Genomic DNA, 27,724 nt, shown 5'->3' with positions numbered 1-27,724 from the left:
CCACAATTAAATACGATACCTTATTTTTTTGTAATTTATGGTGATTGATAATTTGCAAGCCAGAGGCACATTGAAGGTCCCAGTGTATTTATAAAAAAATAAGTTTCAGTGAAAGTGGTTTTCTGAAAATTCTGTAAATTTTATAAAATACCCTTTTCACGAATGTAATTGGCAGTTGCAAGTTTTGTACTTTGTGGATGTTATTATTAAAGTGGGCCGATTTACAAACCGGATATGGGCGGTTTGTTAACTACGTGTTCTCTGCTCAGTTACCTAGCATTTATTTATGAGAATATTCGATACCTACCTTCGCATTATTTATTGAAATTTATTTCGGTAAAAAAGATTCGCCGTGCATAACTTTAAACGAAATTAGTTCAGGTTCACTGATGAAGACATAATTTTAAATCGTGCTTAGTTTTTTAGGCAAAATAAAAGAACAAGCGTATGTAAGTTAAACCACTGGTGAGATTGTTTACCATAAGTAATACATGAGATCCGTTTGCCTCCAATTCCTGTTACCTAAATTCAAATTTTCTACTCCCTAACAGTGGAGTAAATTGCAAAACTTTTTATTTTCAGAACTTTGGCACAAAACAATTTTATTTTATTTATTCTTTTATTACATAGGGTTTTCGCGATTTTCCGGATTAAAAAGTTTTTGCTAGGTATTTTCATGTTAGAATTTTTGAAAAGATCTTTTTTTATGGTTAGCTCTACGCAGGAGGCTTTCATATCTTTGGGGATGCTGTGTGGAGGGTCTTTTAGGGAAAGGAAGGGGTGGGGGAATCTGCGGGCAATGTGTCCAGGAGTGACAGACGTATGAATCCATCCCTCCCACTGCGGTGCAAGGCGATGTGTCGAGAGAGTCCGGCTGGATATTTCAAAAAGTCTCCCTCAACCAGTCTCTCCCGATCCGGCCCGCCACGCAGTATGTAATTAAACGCATCCGCTGCCAAGACCTAGAAAAACCTTACCCCACCAACCTATACCTGCATCACAAATTTAGTTTTTTTTCTTGATTTTTGTGTTTTAATGAAATCTGTTCAACTTTAATGTAATTTTATTATGGAAACAGTACCTACCTATGTACTTTATTTCTTATTGTACGCTCTCGTCGGATATCAGGTTTATTACGAGTGATCAAACTTTTGTCCATGATTGAATATTGAATCTTATATTGCGATCTTATTAAAGGTAAGTACTTTAATTTACCGTTGGTTGGTTCAAAATAATTACCGAGTTGTCGGTTAAGAGTGAGCAATTCAAGCAATTTTTTTGCCGCTTCTTAACCCAATACATCATAACGGATAGCTTTATTATATAGTTTATGAAAGACCTGTTTGTTATATTTAATAATGAACAAGATATTATGCTACTTTCTTATCCGCTTTGCCGAAAGAATCTATATGTCTACATTCAGCAGTCTTCAGTTCATTAAATTCCTCTTTCGACACCACGTTGCGTATCTGAACTTGATTTATATTATTTCATCGAATATCACTCGACTAATGATCGGTAACATTAGAGATAATCTGATTAAAGACTAGCTTCGAATGTACCTATAATTTTCCTACATTAATGGATAACTGCTTTTGATAGTATTGACAGTTGTTGAAGACAGATGGAGACATTGAATAATTAATGATTATAACTTCATGAACAAGCAATATAAACGTCTTAGTAACTTGCTATTGTTAACATAATTTTAGAAATATATTTATATTTAACTGTGGAGCGAAAGTCTATTTATGCAACGCAGTAAATCTCTCAAAGGATGAGGTCTGGCGTCGTTTAGTACAGTTTTTTCTGGCTGAATTTACTAGGTTAACGCAACTATTTTCTGACAGGATTTTTTACTAGATCGATACAACTATTTTCTGCTGATTTTAATCGTGAAATATTAAAAAAAATACAATAACAATTATGTATGGTGTATTGGAAATTGATTAATGCATAATATTTGTATACAAATATACATTTGTAATTCCCAATATCAAACATAATATATTGATCGTATTAAAAAAAAATTAAATTTACTAAACTTCTGTCATATCGCTTATTCATCAATTGTATCCCACTGCTCTATACAAACTTGTTTTATTGATATATTGAAAACATCAAAAAATTACTAAACATCTGTCATACCGCGTATTCATCGATTTAATCCCTTTTGCTCTATATAAACGTATAAAAATCTGGGGAGGCGGGGAAGTAGCTGGCTATTCTATCTTATATAATATTCTATCTAATATAATATTATTATATAATATACTATATATTATTTTTAATTTTGAAATAACAAAAAATAATTTTTAATTAAAGTTATTCTTAACCGGGTAATGTTGGCCTATCTTTTTAAAAAATAAATAAATATTCTTTTACAGTGTTTTTGTCTTATAAATAACTGTTTCCTAAATACAATAAAAAAATTAAAAATGTTATATTTTAGTTAGAAGTAAAATATAAAAGTTTACACGGAGAAAACTTACTAATATGAAATACTGCTGAGTTATTAAAATTCTGGTAAAATTATTCGTTTGCCTGTTAAAAATTGGACTGTACATCAATGACTGCAGGCCTAACGAATGAATTGAAATAGTTCCCTAACAAAGTATCAGTCAAAAGCGAATGTTTTATGAGGACGGTGAAACACGTGTTCATACAAATATTGATATCGACATACTGATTTTGTGGCATTCCTTCACGATTTATATTAGGAAAAGAATACGTGTTCTCGATATATTTTGAATGACTAATATTTTATCAGAAAATTAGCATGCTGTCATTTTTTAAACAGGATCAATCAATTTATACAAATAGTGTATCAATATAATTTTAATTATTTTACTGTGCTATTTGATTAGTCATTTGAATTTATTTATCTAGAATTCAATTTAGTTTAGGAACTTGGATAATTTGTGACATTGCGGTAAGATCAAAGGAATTAATCTTGATGTAAGGATTCGCGAGCGACCATTGAAATTGGTTAGCTTAAAACTTTGACAGTATCTACGACTACCGTATAATGTTAAATTTGGTGGAATTTGGTCATAAACCCCGAATTTATAGGTATTCCGTATTAAAATTTTTAGTGTCTTGAAACGATAAAAAGACAGCGGTGCTTTCATCTTGTGGGTCCCGACTACACCGACCAAGCCGTGTCATTGAAATACCTTTTTTGGGAACTGAAGGGGTCCCATTACTTCATTAAATTCAAATAACTGTACCTTGGGTTTATTGTGTACTTAACTTGTGGATCGTCACTACCGTTCCCCGTTCCTCTTTTATTTTCATTAAATATTGGAGAAATAGTTAATATATCATATTATGTAGGTATTTAAAAAAAACTTCTTTCGTACAAACAGGTCTCCAACTCGTCTTGGAAGGAGTTTATAAATAATGGGTTCTTTTAGATTAATCAGGGATTTAATGTTACTCCGCGTAATATAATGGTGACTCGATAGTCGACCTAACTAGAAGCTGGCTAATTGGAATATGAAACAGTAAGTTTCTCTGGGAGCCTTCCCACTGGCCCTGGCAACTACTGGCCACTGGCTCCATCTTGCGGACTTCCACGCAAGCTCTATGCACTGCCATCTGTGCGTGCATCTATGAAGCTTTTACTTCCTAACAGTTTTGAAGTGGTACGTCTCTCGACTAGCAATCCGGAGGTCGCGGGTTCTAATACCGGCGTGCGTAGCTAAATTTCATTTGATTATTTTGTGTTATTTCATATCATCTATCCATTCATTCAAAAATAATATAAAGTATGGCACGTTCCCGAGATAGGGAAGATACTCTTAGTATCGCCCTGGTGTAAGACCACCGTTCAGAATTGAAACCTTGCTTGAAATGGCCTTATCTGAATAGCCAGGTATTTCCCCACCTTCCTGCCCCACACCTTCTTTCTCTCCCCTCTACCTTTATACGGAGAAAACATGCTGATATGAAATATTGCCAATTTATTAATAATCTCTTTAAATTATTCGTAATCCTGTTAAAAACGGGACTGCAGGCCCTTAACGACTAAATTGACTGGTTTTATGTTAAAATTTTGATAAAAGGGAATATATTAACACGACGACGGAGCACGTGGTCATTGAAGCATTATATTTTCGCATTTCGTCATTATACATGGTGTCCGGAAACTCGTAGTACAAGCGGGAAACTGGTGAATCTACATCACATTTGGAGTCGATTTTGTAGTATATTTTTTTTTGATTTGAGCTTTCGTTTTCGAGTAAATCTAGTCAGAAGTTGATTTTTTTGATCAAATTCTTATAAATTATTACTGAAGATCAAAGTACCCAACTAATTAAAACTATTTAAAAATTTAAAAGTAAAACAAATAATGACGAAAAAATTTGTACCCTGAAATAGCCGAAAAAAATATTTTTTTGGTTTTTTTTTTTTTTATAAAAATGCTCAAATCAAAAAACTTTATGTTTATTTGGGTTCCCCGTGTGGTATACATTCTCCAGTTTCCGGCTTGTACTACGAGTTTCCGGACACCATGTATATTAACAGTGGAAACGCAGGTACATGAACACGTATTCCGTTATATTCGGAAAGTACTAACATTTATTAGGAAATGGCCTGCTGTCCCGTTTTTAAAATGATTTCAATAAATCAGCAATACTATTTTTTTCCCGTGCAGTCTCACAACATACCCCAATAGGGAATGTCATAGTCTCTCTGGCTCCAGACGATTGGGGATACTGCGGTATTATTTTTATTTAAATCTACAACTGTTCACATTTATTAATTAAATTATCTTGAGAGATGGGTGTCAAAGCCAATCGCTAGATGCCCAATTGTATTTACAATTAGTAAATAAAATGAACAAATAAAATTGCACACATTGTGTGTGCACTGTGCCTCAAGAATGATATGTTTTAGGTTTTTTATTTTTCAGTGGGTACCTTCTGAGATGATATTAATTCTCGCTAACTTAGTCCACAAGCAGACCAATAAATCACATCTTTATGGAAAGCTTTTCTCTATAATTAAAGATACCATAAATGAAAATTGGTTTTCATAGAATATTGAAGAACACAAGGAATACGATACGGGTGTTAAGTAATCGAAATGTCTGTCCAATAGGGCCTTAAATTTTAAATACAGAATGAATTAATAATTTCGATTTTAATTTTCTTTTCGGATGGCATTTAGAAACCAGGCAAGTGTAAGAGAGACAGTGCGTTTGTTAGAACCAAAAGGTAATAAGTCAATTAAATATGTTTTATTAATACAATAATATTATGTATTTTCAAACATTATATGATAATGTGGACGTCACTGGGTACATTGCCTGTGCTAAGACCCCAATTTAATAAAAATATATTATGATATCATAAAAAGAAATAAAATAAAATAACACGATAAAGGCTGTAATGAAAAAAAATTCGCAAATATTATGAGATACGGTTGTATACTCGTATGTACAATGAAGTGCGTATTGTGTATTACGTGTTTATGTTTTATTCTTTTCCGTTAATTTTTTTTTTTTTTTTTTTTTTTTTTGTTCTTTTCTACCTTTTAATTTTTGTATCTGAAATGTTTTTTTCCCTCATATTTTGTATCGATTGAAAGATTGTTGAATGCTTTTATTGCCTGGTATTTGTGGTATCTTTATCAAAAGCTTGTGTTTATCGTCGGAGTTTTTGTGTTATTTGAACGCTTGTCTAAATTAATCATAGTTTATAAAATAAAATAAATACATTTTATTAAAAAAAAAGTTTTGTCAAAAATGGAAGGTATTTTTAGTGTGTATTTTCCTACTGGAAAATATTCTCATTGGTTCTAGGGATCGCTAGCGTACCTTTTCACCTCGCCTCCTCGAGCTTTACTCTTGAATAGGTTATTATATTACATTATTAGTTATTAGTTACGTCCTATTAGTTAATATCAAACTTCGTAGAAATCGATATCCATCAATCTGCCATGCTTGACCGCTTGATCAGTGACCAGTCACGGTCATGACAGCGATGACATATTTTTTATCGACGACTGTTCGGTGATGAGTTGTTTTCTAATAGACCGAAGAATTTTCGTAATTAATCAATTACTTACTTCCATTCATACCATTAAATCGCCAATAATATATGAAATGGTTGGTTCATATTAAAAATGGTGGACTTCTATCTTTTTTTCCTTTTCATACGTTTCAAACAATTAAGCTGAAAATCGTGCATGGAAGAAAAATATCTTAGGAGTAAAAATGTAAAGATGTTATTGTTGTTGTTCTCAAACGGTGACCTCTGTCGGTCACTCCTGGACACACAGACCCACAGATTCCTACCCACCCCTCGTACCAGTTTTCTTTCTAGAACTTCCACTCCTTTATTTCCTTTAAAAAAACCTCCACATAGCATCCCCAAAGATCACAATAGCCACTAGGAAAAAAAAGAAAGTTGAAATTTCGGTTGAAACTAGATAAATCTGTGTGTATACTAAATGTATTCGTATGTATATATTGTGAAGGCATTACATGCATGGTTAAGAATGAAGACAGATGAGTTAGATTAATTATACTTGAACCTTTAGAATTATACTTCACTCACTTTCAGACCCACACCTGTCATTTCAATTAATATCCATGTCGTTAGTCCAGTTCTCAGTTCTCTTTTTTATCTATACCTACATCTAGGATAGGAGAGGTTCCATTGTTCAGATAAGTTATGTTTTAAATCATTTGATATCTTTACAAGAAGAAATACTGTTGTAACTAAAGAATTTTCTGTCTAACTGGGTCTCGTGGCTACACGAAAAAAATGGTAATTGGTCTAAAAAAAATTAATTCAACGATTTTTTTACAGATCAACTATTAATATTATTCGATGACAATACGTGTCCATTAACTTTGAGAAGCAAATACGAATGATCAGATTAGAATTTGTTAAAGTTATTTTTTCAATTAGGTACTAATTTGTCTACTTTCGTATAAAAATATAATACTTTCCTGCACGAAGAAAAATGATCCTGTTGAAGAAGTGATAGCATGCCAATTTCCTGATAAAATATTAGTCATTCATCAATGTATGTGGCAATGTCAGCATGTTAATATTGATATCAGTAATTGTATGAACTGGTGTTCCGCCGTCACATAAAACATTCTCTTTTAACTAATACTTTGTTAGTAACTCTGTTAATTCATTCGTTAAAAGCCTGCAGTCCCGTTTACAGGAAAACGAATAATTTGATCAGATTTAATTCAATTAACAGTATATCAGTAACGCCCTTGAGGTGATTTCTTACGAAAACGGCGCTATGTAAGTTGGCCAAATATTATTAAATATTAAGTTTTCTCCGTGTGCATTAGGTGTTTAAGTGGTATTGCATGCTTTACAATACCACTTAAACATATTATTGTGCCTAACTTCATAATTTATAAGGCAGGCGACACATTACGCTATACCCATCATGGCTTGATCTACTTCAGCATATTGCTCGCCATACACAAGCCACGAAAATATAGCGAGAGAGAGAAATATAGAGCATTAAAAAATTCTTCCTTTTTGTATCATTAAATTTAATACTTTTTGTATTTACATTTATACTTTTCTGTGCTTTACACTTTATAATTATGTTAATGGCACATGGAGTGCCGTATGAAGTAAAATAAATAAATAAAAATAATTATAAAAAAGTTTACTTTTTCTTAGTTTCTTGCCTATTAGGTACCTATGGTACTATACTATACTGGTATGGTACTCAGAGGATTTGTAACATTTCCTTCTGAATGTAACCTTCCACTTAAATGAGCATAACATTATATCGCGGGTTCACAAAATGTACAATGTAAGAACCTACGTGTAGGAAATTGCCGTCCGATCGTGTCCAAACGATCGCTTTGTCAGATTATTCCGGAGTGTAATAAGATCAGCTTCCTACGCGCTACACGCCACACAGAGGTTCAATGATGTTATACTAGGTAAACACATTTTATGTAATACTAGCTGTACCCAGCCACGCGTTGTAGTGTGTCTCCTTCCAGAACTTTCAAGAGCATTCTCGATAATAATCTGAAATATTATAAATAATTTGAAGCATCCGCGGCCTTCCCATAACAAAGCACATTTTCTTCACCCACTCCCACCAACGCTCAGACACCCCCACCAACTTTCTTACTTTCGATGTGACACCAAGGGCTATGTACCACCATAACCACCGGTGGGTGGCAGAGGCTGGTTGTGAAGAAAATTAGGCGGGTAGTGAAATACGGGTTTCTTTTTAGAATATGTATTAGATTAGATTGTTTACAATGGTCTTGGCGATGGGCATACTCGAGATATCCTTGTCCAAATTAATTCTTAGTCAAATAATGTTTCGAAATTACGATCCAGAGGCGTAGATACTAATTATCGCCCTGGTAAAAACATATTTACTTTCAAAACAGTGATTGAAATGTATTTAGCTATGACGTTTAATAATAATGTTTGGTGACCAGATCTGAATATCTTACTCATCCCTTTCCCTTTCCCATTCCCTTCAGGTCCACAACATACCCAAATTGAGGATGCCATAGTTCTACTGTTGACTCTTGTGTGATTTTAACTTTTAAATGCAGAATTAGGTTGTGGGGTTAAGGCGATGCCATGTGTAGTTATGCAAAATCATGTGTTTTTGGTTTGAAAATTTGGTCGCGTAGAAATGTTTCAGATGCTTTAATTAAATACTGCGGGTAGAATACATCTTGGCCTTTGAAATAATCGAGTATTTTTTAGTCTTTTTATATTTAGAAGAAAATAATATAAAGGCCTGTGAAAACTGCTCCAAAGTTCATAATCTCCTACTTACGAACCCATGTTACCATAACCCACCCGGTGTTAAGCGGGAATTTAAACCTTATCGTCATCTACGTAAGGGATGTTATTGATAGCGGCTCAATTTAAAATATTACACGACGAAGTGCATCGCCTTTATTGAATTCGATAAAATTTTTAATTTTTCACATCGCTTCGACATTTTTGAAGCTTCCAGAACATTACTAGATCTTCGCGAAACATCTTTTTTAACATAAAATCCACACAGGAGGCCCTGAGAAATATATTTTCCCTTACGACCTATATCATATTTGGGGATGCTGCGTGGAGGGTCTTTTTGGGGAAAGGAAGGAGTGAATATGGGTCTTGGAGAGACACTCAACTGCCGACTGTTGAACTTAAGAACGAGTCGTAGAAACGACCCGTTCTCAAGTGAAAAATGTCAACCATGTACAAATGTTGGGCGTGCGTTTCCCGACTATACACCGGTGCCGATGAAGTCAATGACACTAGGTCCTCGGAGTATTTTCCATTGAAATATCCGTAGAACTAGGACAGCATTCATGTGACACTTTGAAATAAATCACAGTGGTGTTCATTTTTAATCATCAATCATAGTATGATGCCATTAGTTTTTAATAAGTGTAGTCGATGCTATAACTTGTATGATATTTTACTAAAGAAGGGGTAGGCAAGGCTATGGATTGGTGGTCAATAGCCAGTAGCCAGCCTTACAATAGTTGCGCTCGTAAAGTAACAGTAACGTTAGCGGTTCCTGTTAGATAAATCTGCCCGAAGGCTTCCCCCGGGCTAAGCTGGTATGATTCTTTATCCCCGTGTTTCTACTCCGTAGTACCCACCTACCTAACACGTACAATACGTATCACCGCCAATACTAAGATACCAAGAACCAGGATGATATTCGATATTACAGTGTGCCGAAGTAGATACCCAAGAACACGAAAGAAAAACAGCTTGTAGGCAGCTAAAGATAGAAGTTAGAAGTAATAATATTCACTCGTAAACCGAATAGTCTGGTACGTTCCTAGTTTAAGTTTTCTCTTACTTGTATATTCGATATTACATCTTTACTGCATATCTCAAAGCGTTCGATTTTCTTTGTAGGTTGGTACCTACTTACTTACCAGTTACCAATATGCCTGTAATTATTTCCTTTTGACGTGTCGGAAACGCCAATCGATTGACAGGAGAAAGGTGTTTTATTTTTTTTATTTGCAGTAATGCAGTACTCTTAGTAGTGTGCTGGTAGTATTTTGCTGTTTGAGTGTATGAGTGATGTGTAGCGTCAGCTATTGCTCGACATACAGAAACGTGTGTTTAATTGTATTAACGCCATTCTTTCAAAGGTACCAAATATTATTTATGTATGTGAGAAAGTTTTTTTTTTTCACATTAGCTCTACACAGGAGGCCATGAGGAACATAATTTACTTCATGGCCTATGTCATATTTAGGAATGCTGTGTGGGGGGTTTTTTTATGGAAGGAGAGGAAATTCTGGGAAGTAAAAATCTACGAGAAGTTGATAGGAATCTGGGAGTCAAGGGAATCTATGTGATGGACGTATGAATCTATCTCTCCCACTGCGGTGTAAGGCAATGGGTCGAGATAGTCCGGCTGGAGAGGTCGTAAGGTCTCCCTCAACCAGTTTCTCCCGATTCGGCCCGCTACGCAGTAGGTGGGCAAATGCATCCCCCACCAAGACCTAGGCAAACTTTGAATGAACCCATGAACCCTGCTAAGTCACCAAATATAGCGAACCATTTGGGGTGACCTATGGCAGAGGTGTTGGTTATCCGATAAATGGTTTTTGGGGCGGCGGTACCCATACCTGCCCCTCAAGTGTATGAGTATAAAAACAACATGTTTCTTAAATTGTGATTTTTACCTTCCTTAGGATGGGTTGTTTCATAGAATTTGAACAATTCATCAAATAGATTAAATAATAGTAGGTTTTGTGAAAGTCCTATTCAAGTTCTGTTATTATATCACTATAGGCCAGTTACTTGACAGAACTGAAATAATAATAGAACTTAAAAGAACTTTGAAATTTTGAATTTTTAAAATTCTCTGGAACAACCCGTCCTAAAAAAACTTGCGTTATAATGTCTGACTTGCGAATAGTGTGGGGAAAGCTCACGTGTGTTTATTTTGTCAAAGCTTTATAAAAGTATATACTAAGTTCGTGAGGGGTTGCAAGTTGCTAGGGACGCCATTTCACAGACAGATTAGAGTAAGTCCTCACTCCTCTTTCCTCATTTCCATAATTTCGAAATATTTTTTTTTCTATATTTAAAAATTAAAACATTTTAATTTCTATGTAAATGTAATTTCTACATGCCTAAGATACTTTATCAGATTTTAAATTTTAAAAGCTCACTAATAAGTTTGCTATAAAATTGATGGTTTGAGTTTCGATTTGTGTAAATTGATCTGTAACTTCCCTAGTCGTGATCTGTCTAAAAATAAATGTAAGCTTCTTCCAATCTAAGCTCTCATGTCAACTGGTTTATTAGCACAAAACCGCAAATTTAATATATTTATGAATACAGGTGTCAAAGAGTATAATTCAAGCAATTTCCCTTGTATATTATTCATAACGGCATCCGATCGGCAAGCCTGTATTTAGTTAAGCAAGATGAAAATATGTATAATATCGAAAATGGAGATTATACAGTTGGCCACAAACCGAAAACAATTTACCTTAGATTGCTGCAGTATTTTCACGATGAAGTGATTACCCGTGCGATCGACTTCCGTCTGCGATTAGTCGATAAAGCAGCTTCGGAAACTTGATAAATCAATATTCTACTAGGACAAAACTGCTCAGAAGATCGTCAAGACAGTTGAATGGTAGACCAAGTTGGTGCAGTTTCTAATTGGCTTATTGCATTATTTATTATTAGCAGGGATCCGATGATTAGTGAAAAACTCAACCATTGTCTGAAGAAGTTTGCTGCTTTATCGATTAGCCGATAAAGTAGCTTCGGAAACTTGTATAAATCATTGCTCTACTAGGAAAAATGCTCAGAAAATCGTCAAGACAGTTGAATGGTAGACCAAGTTGGTGCAATTTCTAATTGGCTTATTGAATTATTCATTTTTAGCAGGGATCGGATGATTAGTGAAAAACTCAACCGTTGTCTGAAGAAGTTTGGAAGTTACAAGCCGAGTATCTCAATGGCTTAGCAATTGAGACAAAAAGCTGGAAACCATTTTTAGGTGCTGAAAACCATTCCTAATAGCATAGTTCAGAATAAGTTTACTGTATTCAATCATCCAAGACAATATTTGCGGCCCTCAAACGAAAATTTGAAACAGTAAAAGATTCTGTCGCATCTATAAATTGAACCCAGGACCTCAGCTAATTCGAGCCTATCCTTTTCATATTTAACTGTATTTTAACTAAATACTAAAAGCATTATCTTAATTTTCTTAACGCATATTTTTACTGGCTGCTATCTTTTGTGTATGTGTTTGAGGTTTTACTCATTAATTTATTACAAAAATAAATAAAAATAAGTTTACTCCAGCTCATTATGCGATTTGTAGAATATATTGTCATGTGTCATAATAATATATTCTACAAATAAATAAAATAATTATGATGTTTGAAAACGTATAAAACGTGATGTTATCGGTTTTTCACACATTGTTGTGAGATTTATACTTCCTTATGAATATCGCAAGAGGTAGTGACGGTTTATTAAATAAATCAAAGTTGTCTAATAAAATATCACTATAAATCAGTCCAGGTTTCCGTCATAGTTGTAACGAAAGCTTTACGTTTGTCCTCCATAAATAACTCCCCATAGAGACTAGAGACGTGTCAGTATTAAACTGTTTGATCTCGCCTTGTAATATCTACTGCGGACTCGGCGGAGGAAGCGATCATAATTATTTTAATTGTACTTCCAGGTCTCGAACTTGATGGATCAATTTATTCTTGCGGGTAATTTACCCGATTAATTCTTTGAAATATGTACCTCCGAAAAGGCATCGTGATTACATACTGCATTCCACGATACATTTCACATAGCACTAATATACGATAGCCATAAATCGTAACTATAAAGCAGAAAATCAGTTTGTATCAAACTGCCAAACTCTGAAACGGTGATCTTTAACGTTTTTTATGTATGAAATGCCTACATCAATGCTACTTTTTACAGCGTGCAACGTCATTTTTATCATGAGCTATGACGTTTAATAAAAAATATTGATGCTAAGTTAAAAATAAAACCCCTTATTGTTCAACACTAAATACCTAATATTGAATTATTTCCTCAAGATCGACAAAACAGGCTTATACCTACAAACTATCATGTTTAGATTTGCTTTTTGCTTGGTTTTATATGTCTAATGGTGAATGTTATATTATTGCTTTACTATTCTATATTTATAATCTGCACAATATTTTTTATATAAACTATGTAAAATGGCTGACCGATCGCCTTCGATTTAGCAGGCCATTACAACCAGTCAAACGCAGTATATTTGTTAACAATACTGCCAATAATAATTATTTCGTTAGCTTTCTTACTCAAAGGCCTCGTGTCGTATTGTATCATGTTACTGCTGCCACTACCTAGCATTTACGTATAAACTTTACATTTCTTATTAACTAATTTAAGTCTGTATAACTTAGGAGTAGGAATATTCTTATTTTTGTACTATTTACTTGCTGTTATAATATGTCAAATGGATATGGTTATATGTATTTTTACTATTACTTTTGTGAACTTGCAATCTTCAGAATATTATTTTTTTATTAACTATGTATGTAAAAGCCCAATGGGCGTATAAATAAATAAATAAAATTAAAAAATAAAAATATTTCTTATAGTATGTATCTTGGGTGTGGCTGTAAATAAATACAGGTAGGTACATAATATAAAATTTTACTCATGGTTTTCATGGTTTTCCATGAAAATGTTATGTTTACAAAAATGTCCCAAAATGTGATCAAAATTTACATGTCCATACAAACACAATACCGTGAGCTTTTTAATGCAGTATCTTTTTAGAATGTTCCTCGTAAGCTCTGCTCGCAAACTACCCTTCCTCCTTCACCCACCCTTGGGATTCGAGGAATGCATTATCATTAGCAAATTGCTAGAGTCCCCACATGTCTCGATGTGCAGTATACAATATTACAATGTGCTGTGCATAGCGTAGTAGACTGCATACATGAATACCTTGATTGATCCAGCCTCGAACTGACGTCAGTAATCAGTCACCATCAGTGGCAGGAGATTATGTGCATGGTTTATAATATATGCAGTGGTAATTCCTCCCGCTCGGCCTAACTGTATGCAAATCCGATTTTTCTTTAAATTATTCCTGCTGACGTGCGCTGCCATTTCCACCTGCCTCGTTATGCGACACTTCACCATACATAACGTGTTACATACCAGACTATGGGCTCTAGCCTCTAGGCTTTGTTCGGAGGAGGGGTGCTTTATTTCAACTTGGGGTGCGAATAGATTTAACGAAACGAATGAGGAATAAAAAATAATCAATATTGTGAAGCCGTTTTTATCATTCGTTCAATTTGACGCGGATTTGTAAGCGAAATGGGATAATTTGTAATAATAAATCTCCCACAATGGCTACTATTATATTATTTCTTATGAACATTCCGTTTTATTGATGATAAAACATTCTGAAACATGACCAAAATAATTTATGTGTTATCCTTTTGTATGTGTTTACAAATCAGGTATTAATGAGATTTTCACATCATAAAAATGTTTATTTACAGGTCAATAATCATTATTTTAGATTAAGATATTACACTCCATTAATGGAGGACTGAACGCAGTTGGCGCGAACAAAAAATTGTCCAAAGAAGCGAAATTAGCAGTCCACAATGGAGTGCTGGTACCAACCCTGATGTATGAAAGTGAGGCATGGAACTGGCAAAGAAAGGATGAATATAGATTGAATGCTTTCCGAATTGAATGAGATCCTTGAGGCGGATGTGTGGTAAAACTATGTACGATCGCGTGAGGAATATGGAGATCCGGAAAGAGTGCAAGGCTGATGTAAGCGTAATGATGAAGATCAAGAAAGGGACGCTTAGATGGTTTGGGCATGTAGAGCGAATGAGCGAAGAAAGGAGTGTAAGGAGAATATACGATGCAAATGTGAATGGTAGCAGAAGTCGGGGACGCCCGAGGAAGACATGGCACGACCAAGTGAATCAGATACTTGAGTCGGGCCATGTCAAGAGTCAGAACAATAGAAGAGCATGTATGAGACGATGTATGAATGTGAATGAGGCAAGGAGTGTGTGCCAATACCGAGTTGTTTGGCGGTCCGTCCTCTCTGCCTACCCCTGCGGGGAAACGGCGTGATGGTTAGTTAGTTAGTTAGTTAAGATATTACTATTTACTGCAAAACCAAAACTACAAAACTAAACTACTGATCTAAGAAACATTATTATTATGTATTACGGATGTTGTATAATTGTAATCGATGAATAATATGAATCGTAATATTATTTCAAATTCTCTGAAGTAATGGGGAGAGTGTGAAATGCAAGCAGAAACAATTTATTTTGCAGTCTCACATCTTCAATCGTGATCAGTAAACGGATTGCATAGTCAGGAGTACGAGTCCCTTGCGTACGGAACTGTGGTGTCTCCCCGAAGTAAGTAAGATAAGCGAGTCTGCCAATGGCCGTTATAGACAAGACAAAACGTAATAGGCATACTGTCCGGCGTCCGCTATCCGGTAGGCACTGTAGGCAGTAGACGCTTTGAAAATGGAAGTGGAAATCATAATACTTATTTTAAAAATACCACTTTGATCTTTGATCATCGTCGCTATAAAATTATAGCCATACCCGATTTGGTCACGATTCTCACAAGCCATTTTATTTAGAAGATAAGTTATGAGATAAAGATCAGGATCGTCAGCACTTTGGTCGATGATGGCGCCGGTTGCACTTTAAGATAAGTGCGATATCTAATTCCCCCTGATTTTGTAAATATTAGGGAAGTTGCGAAAACAAAGGACAATATGTGTTGATTCGAGCTAACGCGCCTGTTTATTCAGCCCACATGTGGTGCAGCGGGATAATTATCCCAGGGTTCATTATCCCGAGGGTTCGTTATCCCGGCTCCCGGCATTGTCTCCGACCCGTTGGGCCCTCGCATTGGGAAGTGTGTTTTCCGATGGCGCCCTTTAAAATACAAATGTCCTGCTTCTTTAAGCGATGCAATGCTTTCCCTGCGTGTTTTGTGGAATGTGGGGTTTCCGTTTTCCTTTTCAATTTAGGAAATTATTTTTTAAGTAAGGGTACATATTTTATTCGGCTAAAATCTACAAATGTTATTGTTATTAGGTACCCGGCTTGACCCGACTCTCAAAAGCGTATTTTTCTTCTTGAAAATATTATAAATATGGAACTAACAATAATATACCTTTTTTATTTTTTGTCAATTTTTTTGATACATACAGGTGCATATATAATTATACAAAATATAAGGCAGTAACAAAAAAATCCCACAAAGGCGAAGCCTGTGCGTGGGCATTATAAGGTGAAAATCAAAACAGTGGTGGTTACATTATCTATATGGTTTAAATGAAAAAAGAGATATGAATAAAAAAATAAAAAAATCGTATAGTACATTTGGTTATTTTAATAAAAAAACAGTTTAAAAGAAGTTCTTTTTTTATCATATTGTTTGTCAAATAAGGTCTATTTCAATTATTTAAGGACATTTAAAAATCACAGGTTCCTAAAAAAAATAATTTACCCCTTGGCACTGGATAAAACCTTAATATTGTTTTTTTTAAATGAAGTTATATGTATGTACTTTCACTATTATTTTTTCACTAGTATTTGAGTTGTTTCTCTGTTCACTTACTACTACTACTTTCACTAACTCAAAATCGCATTTTTGACTTGTCTAAAAATAAGAAATCCGAACAGCAAAAGTTCCATGACGCCAGAGCTCACCGATCGAGTGTTTTGGCTGCTTCAGAAAACAGGTTTCCTGCTTTCTGGTTAGAATTAAGTTGAAGTGTTAAGGCGAAGCTTAATGCTATACCACTATTTTGATTAATCTTTAAAGCGAATTGGTGTACATTATGAATACCAAAAAATATGCTTTAGATAAAATGAAAGTTTTCCTATCGTTTCGCTTGAGTAGAATACAAATAAAAATAAATTACTCAATAAAACATATAAATGTAAACTACCAAAAAAAAATTTTTTTCAACAGAAATGTATGGACGCATTAAGGAAACAACTTAAAAAAACAATATTATAGCTAAAATTATCTGTGACAGTTTCATTTGATTAACTTTTTTGCTTCCTTATAAAAATATTTACAAAATAAATAAAAATCAGTTTTGTTCTTGAAATCGAACGTTTCTAGACTCCGTTTGTCAAGCGATTTTAATGCCTATTACCTACAATAAAAGGTATACCAAGAATATACACTTTTTTGGCTAGTAGCTTCCTCGGTTAGCCGCCACTGATTACAGACAGATATTTATGACTTATGAATCATCCACCTTCCAATTATTACTTCTTACTGTAATTTATTCGATTGTCAAAGGCTCTTTCTCTCTGAACTCTATTTTGTGTGAAGTCAAATCTGTATTATAAAGATAAAGGGGTCTTGTGTGCCCGACTTCAGTTTTTAAATGTCAAGTGAATGCAATTTCGTATGGAGGTCGGAGACCGCAAACGCGTTGCCTCTTTGGTGAAAGTTTTATTTTAAGTGCAAGCTTCCTTCCCCGAATGTCACGCCTATTTAACGAGAATTTTAATAACGCAATTCCTTCTTACTTCAAACATTAGCATTGGGTGGGTACGTATTATTTAGTACTTATACCGCGCAAGAGTTTTAACTCCCGGAGCCAGTGGAACTATGGCATCCTGAATCTTGCAAGGTTGAAGTAAGTCGGAGAGGGCAAGGAGAAGCAAATCCTGGCTGATCAGATTGGGTCACAAAACTTAGCTAGACCAGTTCGAGCAATGTTCGATTATGAATTTTCATCTGTTTCCAGGGTGATACTGTAAGTATTTTCTAAACCAGAACGAAGTGCAAATATACTGTCTTGATTTCACAACCCACATTCTTTATTGCTCTTCCTGGGAAGTTGCTATTATCCATTAATAGTGGATAGTGGACCGCTTTTGTAAGCTCCTGCCACTGAGAGCTCCGTGCAACAGCTTTATGCTGTGTATACATTTGCGAACCGCAACCGAGCCGAGCTACGAATTATGGGAAAAGAACTAAGCAACACCAAATGGCGCGAAACACCGCGGAGAGGTTACAACGACTCTATAAACGGTATACCTTTACTGGTGATTTTGCACAAAAACGGCTCTATAAAAATCATCCAAATATTATTTTTATTATCTAGATTATGACATTTAATTTTTTTATTTTTTACATTAACTTCTAAATATTTTAAAATAATTTCCCTCGGGGCCAATGTCATCTTTGGGGATGCTGTGTGGTGTTAGTTAAGTAAAGGAAGAAGATGAGATGGAAACGGTCTAAGGGGCGAGCAGGAATCCGGGGTCAGTTTGTTCCCGTCCAATCCATCCCTCCCACAGCAGTGCAAGTCGTTGGGTCGAGTGAGTCTGGCTGGAGAGGTCAATATATCTCAATATCCTCAATCGGTCTCTCCCAGACACAAACCAAAAATAAATCTGGACAAACCTCACTCCATGAACCCGGGCACCCCTGCAAAGTCACCGAACGTAGCGTAGCATAATCTCATTATTATTATAAAAAAATAATTATGAGAGATATAACGAATACGCCGCCAATCATTGAACCTCTGGCCGTCGTCGTTTGAAACAACAGCCGTACAACAAACAAGTCTACAGAATTCTGCAACAGATCGTTGACCAGTCTAATTTTTGTTGCGATTTTTGCCACTCAAACCGGTTCACGGCCGTTTTTATTTGTTTCTACTTATTGTACCAAAATTCTATTAATATATGCTCATAATAGAATACCCAAGAATCGCGAAAAATCATCACCCGTGTAATTTAATTCTACAAACTCGTGGAAATGTTAACACAAGATTAATTTATCGTTTGTATTTCTAGAAAACTTTGCCACTAGATTTGGGTAAATTCCAGAATAATTTATAATTTAGTTAGGGCGCGTTTTCATTTTAAAATTATTTTTTAAACCCGCCAAAATTGCTCAAATCCAACCGATAAGTGGGGGAGGGTGCGTTGCATCACTTTTATTGTATTCAAACCAGTATCTAAATAAATGGTTGTACTCACTCTCGTGGCGTCACAGCTAGTGGCGTAGTTCATATGACGTCAGAACTCGACTTTAGCGTTTAGATATTTTTCAACACCAATTTAAACTAACTAACCATCACGCCGTTTCTCCGCAGGGGTAGGCGGAGAGGACGGACCGCCCAAACAACTCGGTCTTGGCACACACTTCTTGCCTCATTCACATTCATACATCGTCTCATACATACTCTTCTATTATTCTGACTCTTGACATGGCCCGACTCTAGCATCTGATTCACTTGGTCGTGCCATGTCTTCCTAGGGCGTCCCCGACTTCTGCTACCATTCAGATTTGCATCGTATATTCTCCTTACACTCGCAAACCATCTAAGCGTCCCTTTCTTGATCTTACTCATTACGCTTACATCAGCCTTGCACTCTTTGCGGATCTCCACATTTCTCACACGATCATACATGGTTTTACCACACATTCGCCCCAGGGATCTCATTTCTACAGCATTCAGTCTACTTTCATCCTTTCTCTGCCAGTTCCATGCCTCACTTACATACATCACTTTAGGTGCTAGCACTCCATTGTGGACTGCTAGCTTCGCTTCTTTGGACAATTTCTTTGTTAGCGCCAACTGCGTTCAGTCCTCCATTAATGAAGTTACCTGCGACCACAGACATATGAATACATATGTCTATGCCTGCGACCGATTTATAATATAAAATTGCGTATCTTTTTGTAGGCTTAATAAAGCTTAGGATTTTGTTTATTATCTTTATCGATTTTTTTTATTTCGGTAAAAGAGCTGGGGTTGTGTTTCCACTACCCAGTATTGAGTCATTGGCACGCGTCGCGCAGTGTCTTGTTTTAACTCTTAAGTACATTTTTGTCAGCCTTATCGCATTTCAGAAGCCGCTCAAGTTCGTCTTGGCAATTAGTGGACCCGTGGAGCCTCCGCTTTTAATCCAAGCTTTTAATTCTCTCTAGTGCGTGTCGCAGGATAGACTGATTCCGTGTTTTTTCTATCTAACACGTTCTTGTCAGTTGTTAAGCTTTATTTATTTTTGACACTTACTGTGAAGCAAAAGGAATGCCGTTTGTTTTTTTTTGCTTTTATCTTTCGGGCTAGCCATGCAAATCAAATTTTAGATATTTCATTCATTTTCATTTGGTGTTCGACAAAGAATCGTATATTTTCAATCTACGTGTTCATATATGGCGTTAATTTAATTATTTTACTAAAATATTTTGCGTTTCGCAAGTTATGCTTTACAACATTAAGACTAATTATTTGTTTACGCCCTTACATACGCAATTTGAATATGAATAAATTGTTTTGTTTTGTTTGCAAATACAACATTGGATTAAATCGTCGGTAAAATATTATATTTGTATGGCTTTCTTGAAATAATTGGGTTTTTATACGTACAAAATTATTTATTCATATTCATATTGCGTATGCACGGGCGCAAAAAAATAATTCGTCTTAATAATATAAATACTTGCGAAAAGCCAATTTAATTTAATTTAATTACCCCCCTCTAAGAACGCTTAGATTATAAATAACGTCGCATTTAACGCCAAATTCAACGCCATATTTTTGTGACATTGTTTCGTTGATCGCACTGTTATATTTGTAATGCAGATATGGAAGAATAGATTTTGTATTTATAATAATCATATTATTTGTGTTGTTTCAGAAAATGTTTCCGTTCTCCTGGAAGCGTAACAAGGGCACGCTGAGACGCGGCAGATAGTGAAGAAGGAAGCAAAGCCAAGATGTTAGGTCCGCCGCGCGCGGCGAGATGGCCCCTCACCCCCCTGCTGCTGGCGGGGCTGCTGGGCCTCTGCGCCCCCTACTTGCTGCTGCTGCCCGACACCCTCCCCGCTGGGCACGAGGTCTTCGACGCCTCCGTCTACAAGCTCGGCTCCGAGAGGCACTACAAGATCAACTCTCAGCGCACCGCCAACTTCGTTCACCACATCTTCCACGTGGACCCTAAGAAGGGAACGGTGGAGCTGAAGAAACACCTCCGGTGCGATGGCATGCTGTATCCAAACCTTTTCACCATTTACGTCGAGTCCACGTCCAATAGAATCAGAGACATAGACTACTACAGTCTACCTCTCAGGATATTAATCACCGGACACGATTGTGGATATGGAAGCAATGTGAATAAAGCCTACGCGGAGGAAGAACTCGAAAGAGACGAAGAGGACTTTGACAATGAACACATTGATGACGAATCCAATCAAGATTCTTTAGAGTATGATAATACGGAATACTATCATCGGGATAAGAGAGACCTTTCGTACCCGACTAGTCCAGGTGTTGATGTTAGATTGTTAGAGGATGCTGAGTACGAAATGTCTTTACGTTCTAAATGGACGAGACAAGCTTACGGAATAAGACATTATGATTTGAAAAGAACCAAAAGAGAACTTTTCGATGATGAAGCTTATTACTCTTTCCAAATGGCTCACCTCAGAAAGAGCCGAAGAAAAAGGAATTACAACTTTGACATGGCGATACACACGAAACTGTCTGTGGCGAAACAATGGATCTCAGAGACCTACGCGAGCTTTTCTATTCCCACTGCTGATAAGTGGAATCAGATTTGCTTGAGGAAGTCTCAATTTATAAACTCGCTGACGGCTTTTTTACCCAAGACTATCCAGCTTCACTGCAAGGTTTATTTCTTGCACGTGGACGACGAAAGATTCTCGATAGAGTCTACTCAGGGTGATTTGGTGGCCAGTGAAGATGTTTGCATACAGGAACAGTTGTGGAAGGTGACGGTGATGTTCGGTTATAAGTGTGACAGGGACAGGCGAGACATAGTGGACACGGAGCACAGGCTGAAGATAGTGTATCACCATCAAGAGTTCAACGATACGGACATAGCCAGGAGAGTGCGGAGGGAACTGAGGAACCAGTCTCCGTTCTTCGAGCAGGCGCTCTACGTGGCTTCCGTAGCGGAGGAACAAGAGGCCGGGACCCTCGTCACTACAGTCAGAGCGAGGTGAGTTACCTTTTCAAATACATCTATTTTAATTACGATTTCTTTTTCTTGATTAAATGAATGGAGTGGAAACTAACCCAGTTCCCGACTTCCGATCGAGCTAAAACTAGACCGATAGACTCTTTGTCGATGACAATGCATTCTTTCAACTCTTGGTACCACTCATGCACCCACACGCGCGCATACAGGCTTTTTCTGAAATTGGGTTTATTATATTTAATATGTACTTTATGTTTATTGCTTTTCAATATGTAGTTTATGTTACATGGGCATTTTAAATGGAAAAACAGTGTGTTATGCACACAAAAATGCAAAAAAAATTAGAGTAGTTAATATACGAAATAAATGTCAGTACTATCCAATTAGGATTTTGCCTAGGTGTTCACGTTGTTGGCTCCAGCCGCTGGGGAGGAAGGTTCAATCCTCAGTCAAACCAAAAAAGGTATTTTTAATTACATCTAATATTAAAATTAGATGTACGAGTGTTATAGTAAAAAAACTTTTGTTTTTTACGGGTTGATTTTTTTAATAATTATTTTCTCTGTAATTGGTTTTTTATGTACATTTTAATAATTTCATACCAAAATTAATTAAATCACGTCGCCTTCTGAAGTAAGCCTTCGGTAAATTCTGAGTTTAAAGCTGGTACTTAAATGTCGTAAAGGGGATCGGAGCGAGTTAATAGAGGTATACTGGTTCCGATAAAAGGGAGTCATCAAATGTATAAGTTATGTATTTGCCTTAATAAAGGCTGCTTTACTCTGATAAGTGACATATTTATCGCAGCAGCGTCTTTATGTATTTTGCCATCCAATTAGCAGAAAGATTTCTATATATCTATATCAAAGCCGCACGAGGTAGGGAAAAAACGGTAGATACAATAATTACAAAAAAATTCATTCAAATAATGCGTGAAGTATTTGTTTAAAAAGGTAGTCTTCACCTTTTCCGATCTCCCTTGGGGTTTTTCCTCACATATTTGATTAAGAGGAAGCTACAAGCCAAAAATGTGTATATTCTTGGTATACCTTCCATTGTAGGTAATAGGCATTAAAATCGCTTGACAAACTGAGTCCAGAAACGTTCGATTTCAAGCACAAAACTGGTTTTCATTTATTTTGTAAATAATTTTATAAGAAATCAAAAAAGTTAATTAAGTGAAACTGTCACAGATAATCTTAGCTATAATACTGTATTTTTTTTTAAGTTGTTTCCTTTACGCGTTCATACATTTCTATTGAAAACATATTTTTCTAGTAGTTATTTATATTTTTCATTGAGTAATTTTTTAATTTTATTTGTATTCTACTCAAGCGAAACGATAGGAAAACCTTCAATTTATCTAAAGCTAAAGCATATTTTTTGGTATTCATAATGTACACCAATTCGTTATAAAGATAATCAATAATCAAAGTAGTGATTTGGCATTAACCTTCGCCTTAAGCAGGAACAATGTATATTCTCTTTTACATGATTGAAACATTCTCACCTTATTATCTTATTAGACCTACCTTCATATTTGCACAAAATCAGCCGATCAATAATTCAGTGGGAAGCTAAGAACACACATTTCATCCCGTGTATAAATTCCCGCCAGGTGAATACCAGGTAATACAGAACCTACACAAATTCTTGAATAATAATTATTGGTATTCAATCCAAGATCTGATTTGACCTTCAGGGAAGCGACGTGACACCCATTTTAATTTTACGTCTTGAATAATTGTGTATGCAATTGAACTTCGGATGTTCAGTAAAAGTTACTATTGAACGATTCTCGATTTCATGAAGAATTTGTCGTGTGCATAGGGTACAAACTAGATGGAGAATGAGTTTTATGTAAATTTAAAAGTAAATTTATGCATGCAGTTGTCACAGTTAGCGATTGATTACATTCTATAATTTTACCCAAGCTCTCTGTTATTTTATTACATCGATTAAGCCGCTGATAAACATGCCAGTGAAAAGCAAGCTTTTGTCGAGAATCTGGCATGCTATGTAACTACTCGCACGCTTGTAGGTCAGTATACACACGCTAGCTACAGGCATGCTAGCTACTTACTACTCTAGTTTCGTGCGCGTGGATGGAGGTCCCGGAAGAAATAAGAAACGAAACGCAATTTAATTTTTGTAGAGCGGCGAACCTGTAGTCCCCAAGCATCAGTAGCTGCGATAGTCCATAATGAAGCGAGCCATTTTGATCGCGAAAATATCAACTTGCGAAAATGCAACGAAACAGCGCATGCACTTATTCACTCTGCTAGCTACTGGCGGACCGCTTTCAGACATGCTGCGTGTCCCCCATACCCCCAACTCACAACGTGTGCCACTGGCATACGAAAAATCAAACACCGTGCGATTGAATGACATACGAGCAGAGATGTGCAAAATGGGTACCCAAAACCATTTGAAATGCAAAATGGAAATGGGTCAAAACTTTTCCATTTGAAAATGCAAAATGCAAAATGGTTTTTAGAAAGGCATTTCAAATGCAAAATGCCTATTTTCAAAATGCATTGAAAATGCAAAATGGTTTCTCAGGTTAAACAATTAAAATAATTATAGATTTTTTAAACAATTTTGTCATTTAATAATGGACATCAATGTAGAACAAACATCCAAATCCTAAAAAACTGGTTCGATACAAATCTACTTACAATTAACGCAAAAAAAACAGTTTATATACCATTCACAATAAATAAATTCAAAACTTACCCCAACATTCATATAATAATACACAACAAAAAATGTAACAAAGATGTTTGTAATAAATCATGTACCATACTAAACCAAACAACTGAAGTAAAGTACCTCGGTGTAATTGTAGACCAACATATGAAATGGAACAGACACATATGTGAACTTGTCAAGCGCATTAGAAAATGTATCTATATATTCATTAGATTAAGAAATGTTCTCAAGCTAAACAACCTGAAAAAAGTCTATTACGCACTAGTCCAATCATTACTTCAGTATGGAATCATTGGGTAGGGAGGTGCATATGAAAAAATTTTAAGCTCTGTAAAAGTGGTACAAAAACTAATTTTAAAAGTAATTTTGAAAAAAAAACCAACATTCTTTTCAGCATCACTGTTCAAAATTTTCGAAGTACCAACAATTGAAGACCTCTATAAAAAAGATGCAATATTACAAATATATAAAGAAACTGTAATAAAAAAACTTAAATTTAACTCATCCTTAAGGCATAATTTTAACATCCAAATTCCTCTATTTTCAACACAACAAATGCACAATAATTACATTTACAAAGGCATAAGATATTTTAATAGTCTTCCCGAAGAAGTGAAAAAAATACCAGATTTTATTTTATTCAAAAAGAAGGTCAAATTTATCTTTAAAAAAAATTAATATCACCTATCAAATGTTATAACTTCAATTCATGTTACAACCAAAATTAACGTCACAATCCTCTTTTAAGTTTATATTTATTGTACTGTATTTATGTTAATTACTGATATGAACATGAAATAATTGTCAAATAACTCCTACGCCAAGCTCAAGAGCTAGCACTCTTCATTGGAGTAGAAATTCAATAACTTATGTTTTTCACTATTACCTATGATTACCTAATTTTATGTACAATGTAACAATGTTATAAGTTAAACAATAAAAAAATATAAAAAAATATTACATGATGGTAAATCCAAAAACACCACGACTACAGATTATGAAACCACAAAAAATTTGCGCGGGACTAATGTCGCCAACGTAAAAACATAGAAACTGCTATCTAATATATAATATTACAGCGTCATGGCTCCATGTTCAGTATTTTTTGTAATGGTATCACTCAATTGCCAGGGCTCCTACCAGGGAGCAACGTGACAAATGTAAATTATCTCTCATAGCGAGGTTGAGGACAGACTGATATTTGGGGCTTATGAAAAAAAAAGTGGAGATAGTAGGAAGAATGTTGCAAAAAGCATTTAAAATGGAAAATGCATTGAGAAAAGCATTTAAAATGCAAAATGGTTTTTAGAAAAGCATTTAAAATGCAAAATGGAAAATACCCATTTTGCATTTTGCATTTCCATTTGAAATGGATTTATTTGAAATAAAGCACATCTCTGCATACGAGCTACTAGCATGCCAGTTAGTAGCAGCTACACGATACACATGCCTCTGGCACGCTGAATACCGCTACTAGCATGATTTTGAGCGAAGTTACAAGCATGTGAGTCTGTGGCATTAATTACCCACCTCATAGGCATGAGACAACATAGTTACCTACCAGATTTCAATTTTAAAAGTTTTAGATAAACACGTCATTTTTATTTCTATCAAGAATTCGAATCTTTTCCGGTTTCGATTGTTTGATCTCGTTTGTCGGCAGACATGTGGTTATAGGTAGGTACCTAAGTACCAACCAACCGTCTTACCTACTTGTTTGGAAGACGTATTATTTTTTTATAACTGTTACATAAAATTGATAAGCATCTAATATGCCAACAGACGAATAGAGATATATAATTTTACACTTACTACGCATTTCTGTCAAATCATTTTGAACGATCTATTTTTTTGTCTTTTTTCTGACAAGCACGAAACACATTCACATTAGCAAATTTCTCTTTTGTCGAATTGATGGATTTAAAATAAAAAGTTTTACATGATACTACCTTATTTAATTCTGAAGCTTTCTACGTGACAAATAAATTTTCTCACGCATCAGGAATATCGGGATGAATTATATAATCATGTTGGTGATATAGGTAGGCAGTGCTTTTTGAGAGAAAGTGTCAGAACTCTCATCTTCTTTTGATTTTTTTATCTGTGCAAATATAAATTTAAATAATCTTGGATGAAGTAAGTTCAAAAATACAAAGTAATGTCCGATTCTCGTCCGACAAATCATCATCTCCTAGCCGTTGGTAACTATGGCCGTATAAGTAGACAGATAGTAGGTAGGTACTTTGAATGAATGGAAAGTAAATGTGATTCTGTTACTATTTCAGTTCTGTCAAGTATCTAGCCTATAATGATATAATAACAGAACTTGAATAGGGCTTTCACAGAACCCGACATTTAACGTTGAAATTTGATGAATTGTTCAAATTCTTCAAATTTCAAAGTTCATTATCAAATTCTGTGAAAGTTCTCTTCAAGTTCTGTCAAGTAACTTACCTATACAAATATAATAACAGAATTTGAATAGAACTTTTATAGAACCCGAAAATGAACGTTGAAATTTGATGAATTGTTCAAATTCTATGAAACAACCCATGCTAAGGACGGGTTGTTTCGGAGAATCTGAACAATTCATCAAATTTCAACGTTCATTTTCAAGTTCTGTGAAATATTTTTTCAAGTTCTGTTTTTATTTCAGTTTTGTCAAGCAACTAGCCTACAATGATATAAAAACAGAACTTGAATAGGTCTTTCACAGAACCCAAAAATGAACGTTGAAATTTGATGAATTGTTCAAATTCTCCGAAACAACCCGTCCTTAGTTTTCAAATAAACTTTTGTTATATTCATCTGCGAAAACGCGCGTAGCGGGCAGAAATTGGAGCCAATATGGAAATTCAGCCATTATGAAATGCCAACCGTTTTTTCCTGGTTGATAGGTACAAGATACGAGTCCTTTACCCGTATACTCACGGAATCATAAAATTTATTTTTCACTTAATTAAACGATAACATATAAAAACTGAA

At 35.2% G+C, this 27,724-nt stretch overlaps 1 protein-coding gene across 4 annotated transcripts in view; it reads left to right on the top strand.

The window, feature by feature from the left end:
- Positions 1–27,724, top strand: part of stan (Protocadherin-like wing polarity protein stan) — a 125,762-nt gene that overhangs the window by 69,230 nt on the left and 28,808 nt on the right. For all 4 annotated transcript variants that reach the window (XR_016302236.1, XM_089632258.1, XM_089632267.1 and 1 more), the window contains one exon: positions 20,726–22,048. Coding sequence is in view for 3 of the 4 variants with exons in the window: in XM_089632258.1 (XP_089488384.1) it covers positions 20,805–22,048 (1,244 nt within the window). In the remaining variant the exon portion in view is untranslated. The remainder of the gene's footprint in view (positions 1–20,725; positions 22,049–27,724) is intronic.

Source organism: Hesperophylax consimilis, chromosome 1, assembly GCF_061612785.1.
Source record: "Hesperophylax consimilis isolate HC1 chromosome 1, BYU_Hcon_1.0, whole genome shotgun sequence".
In the NCBI taxonomy this organism is placed as follows: domain Eukaryota; kingdom Metazoa; phylum Arthropoda; class Insecta; order Trichoptera; family Limnephilidae; genus Hesperophylax; species Hesperophylax consimilis.
This window is presented reverse-complemented; position numbering and strand designations above follow the sequence as displayed.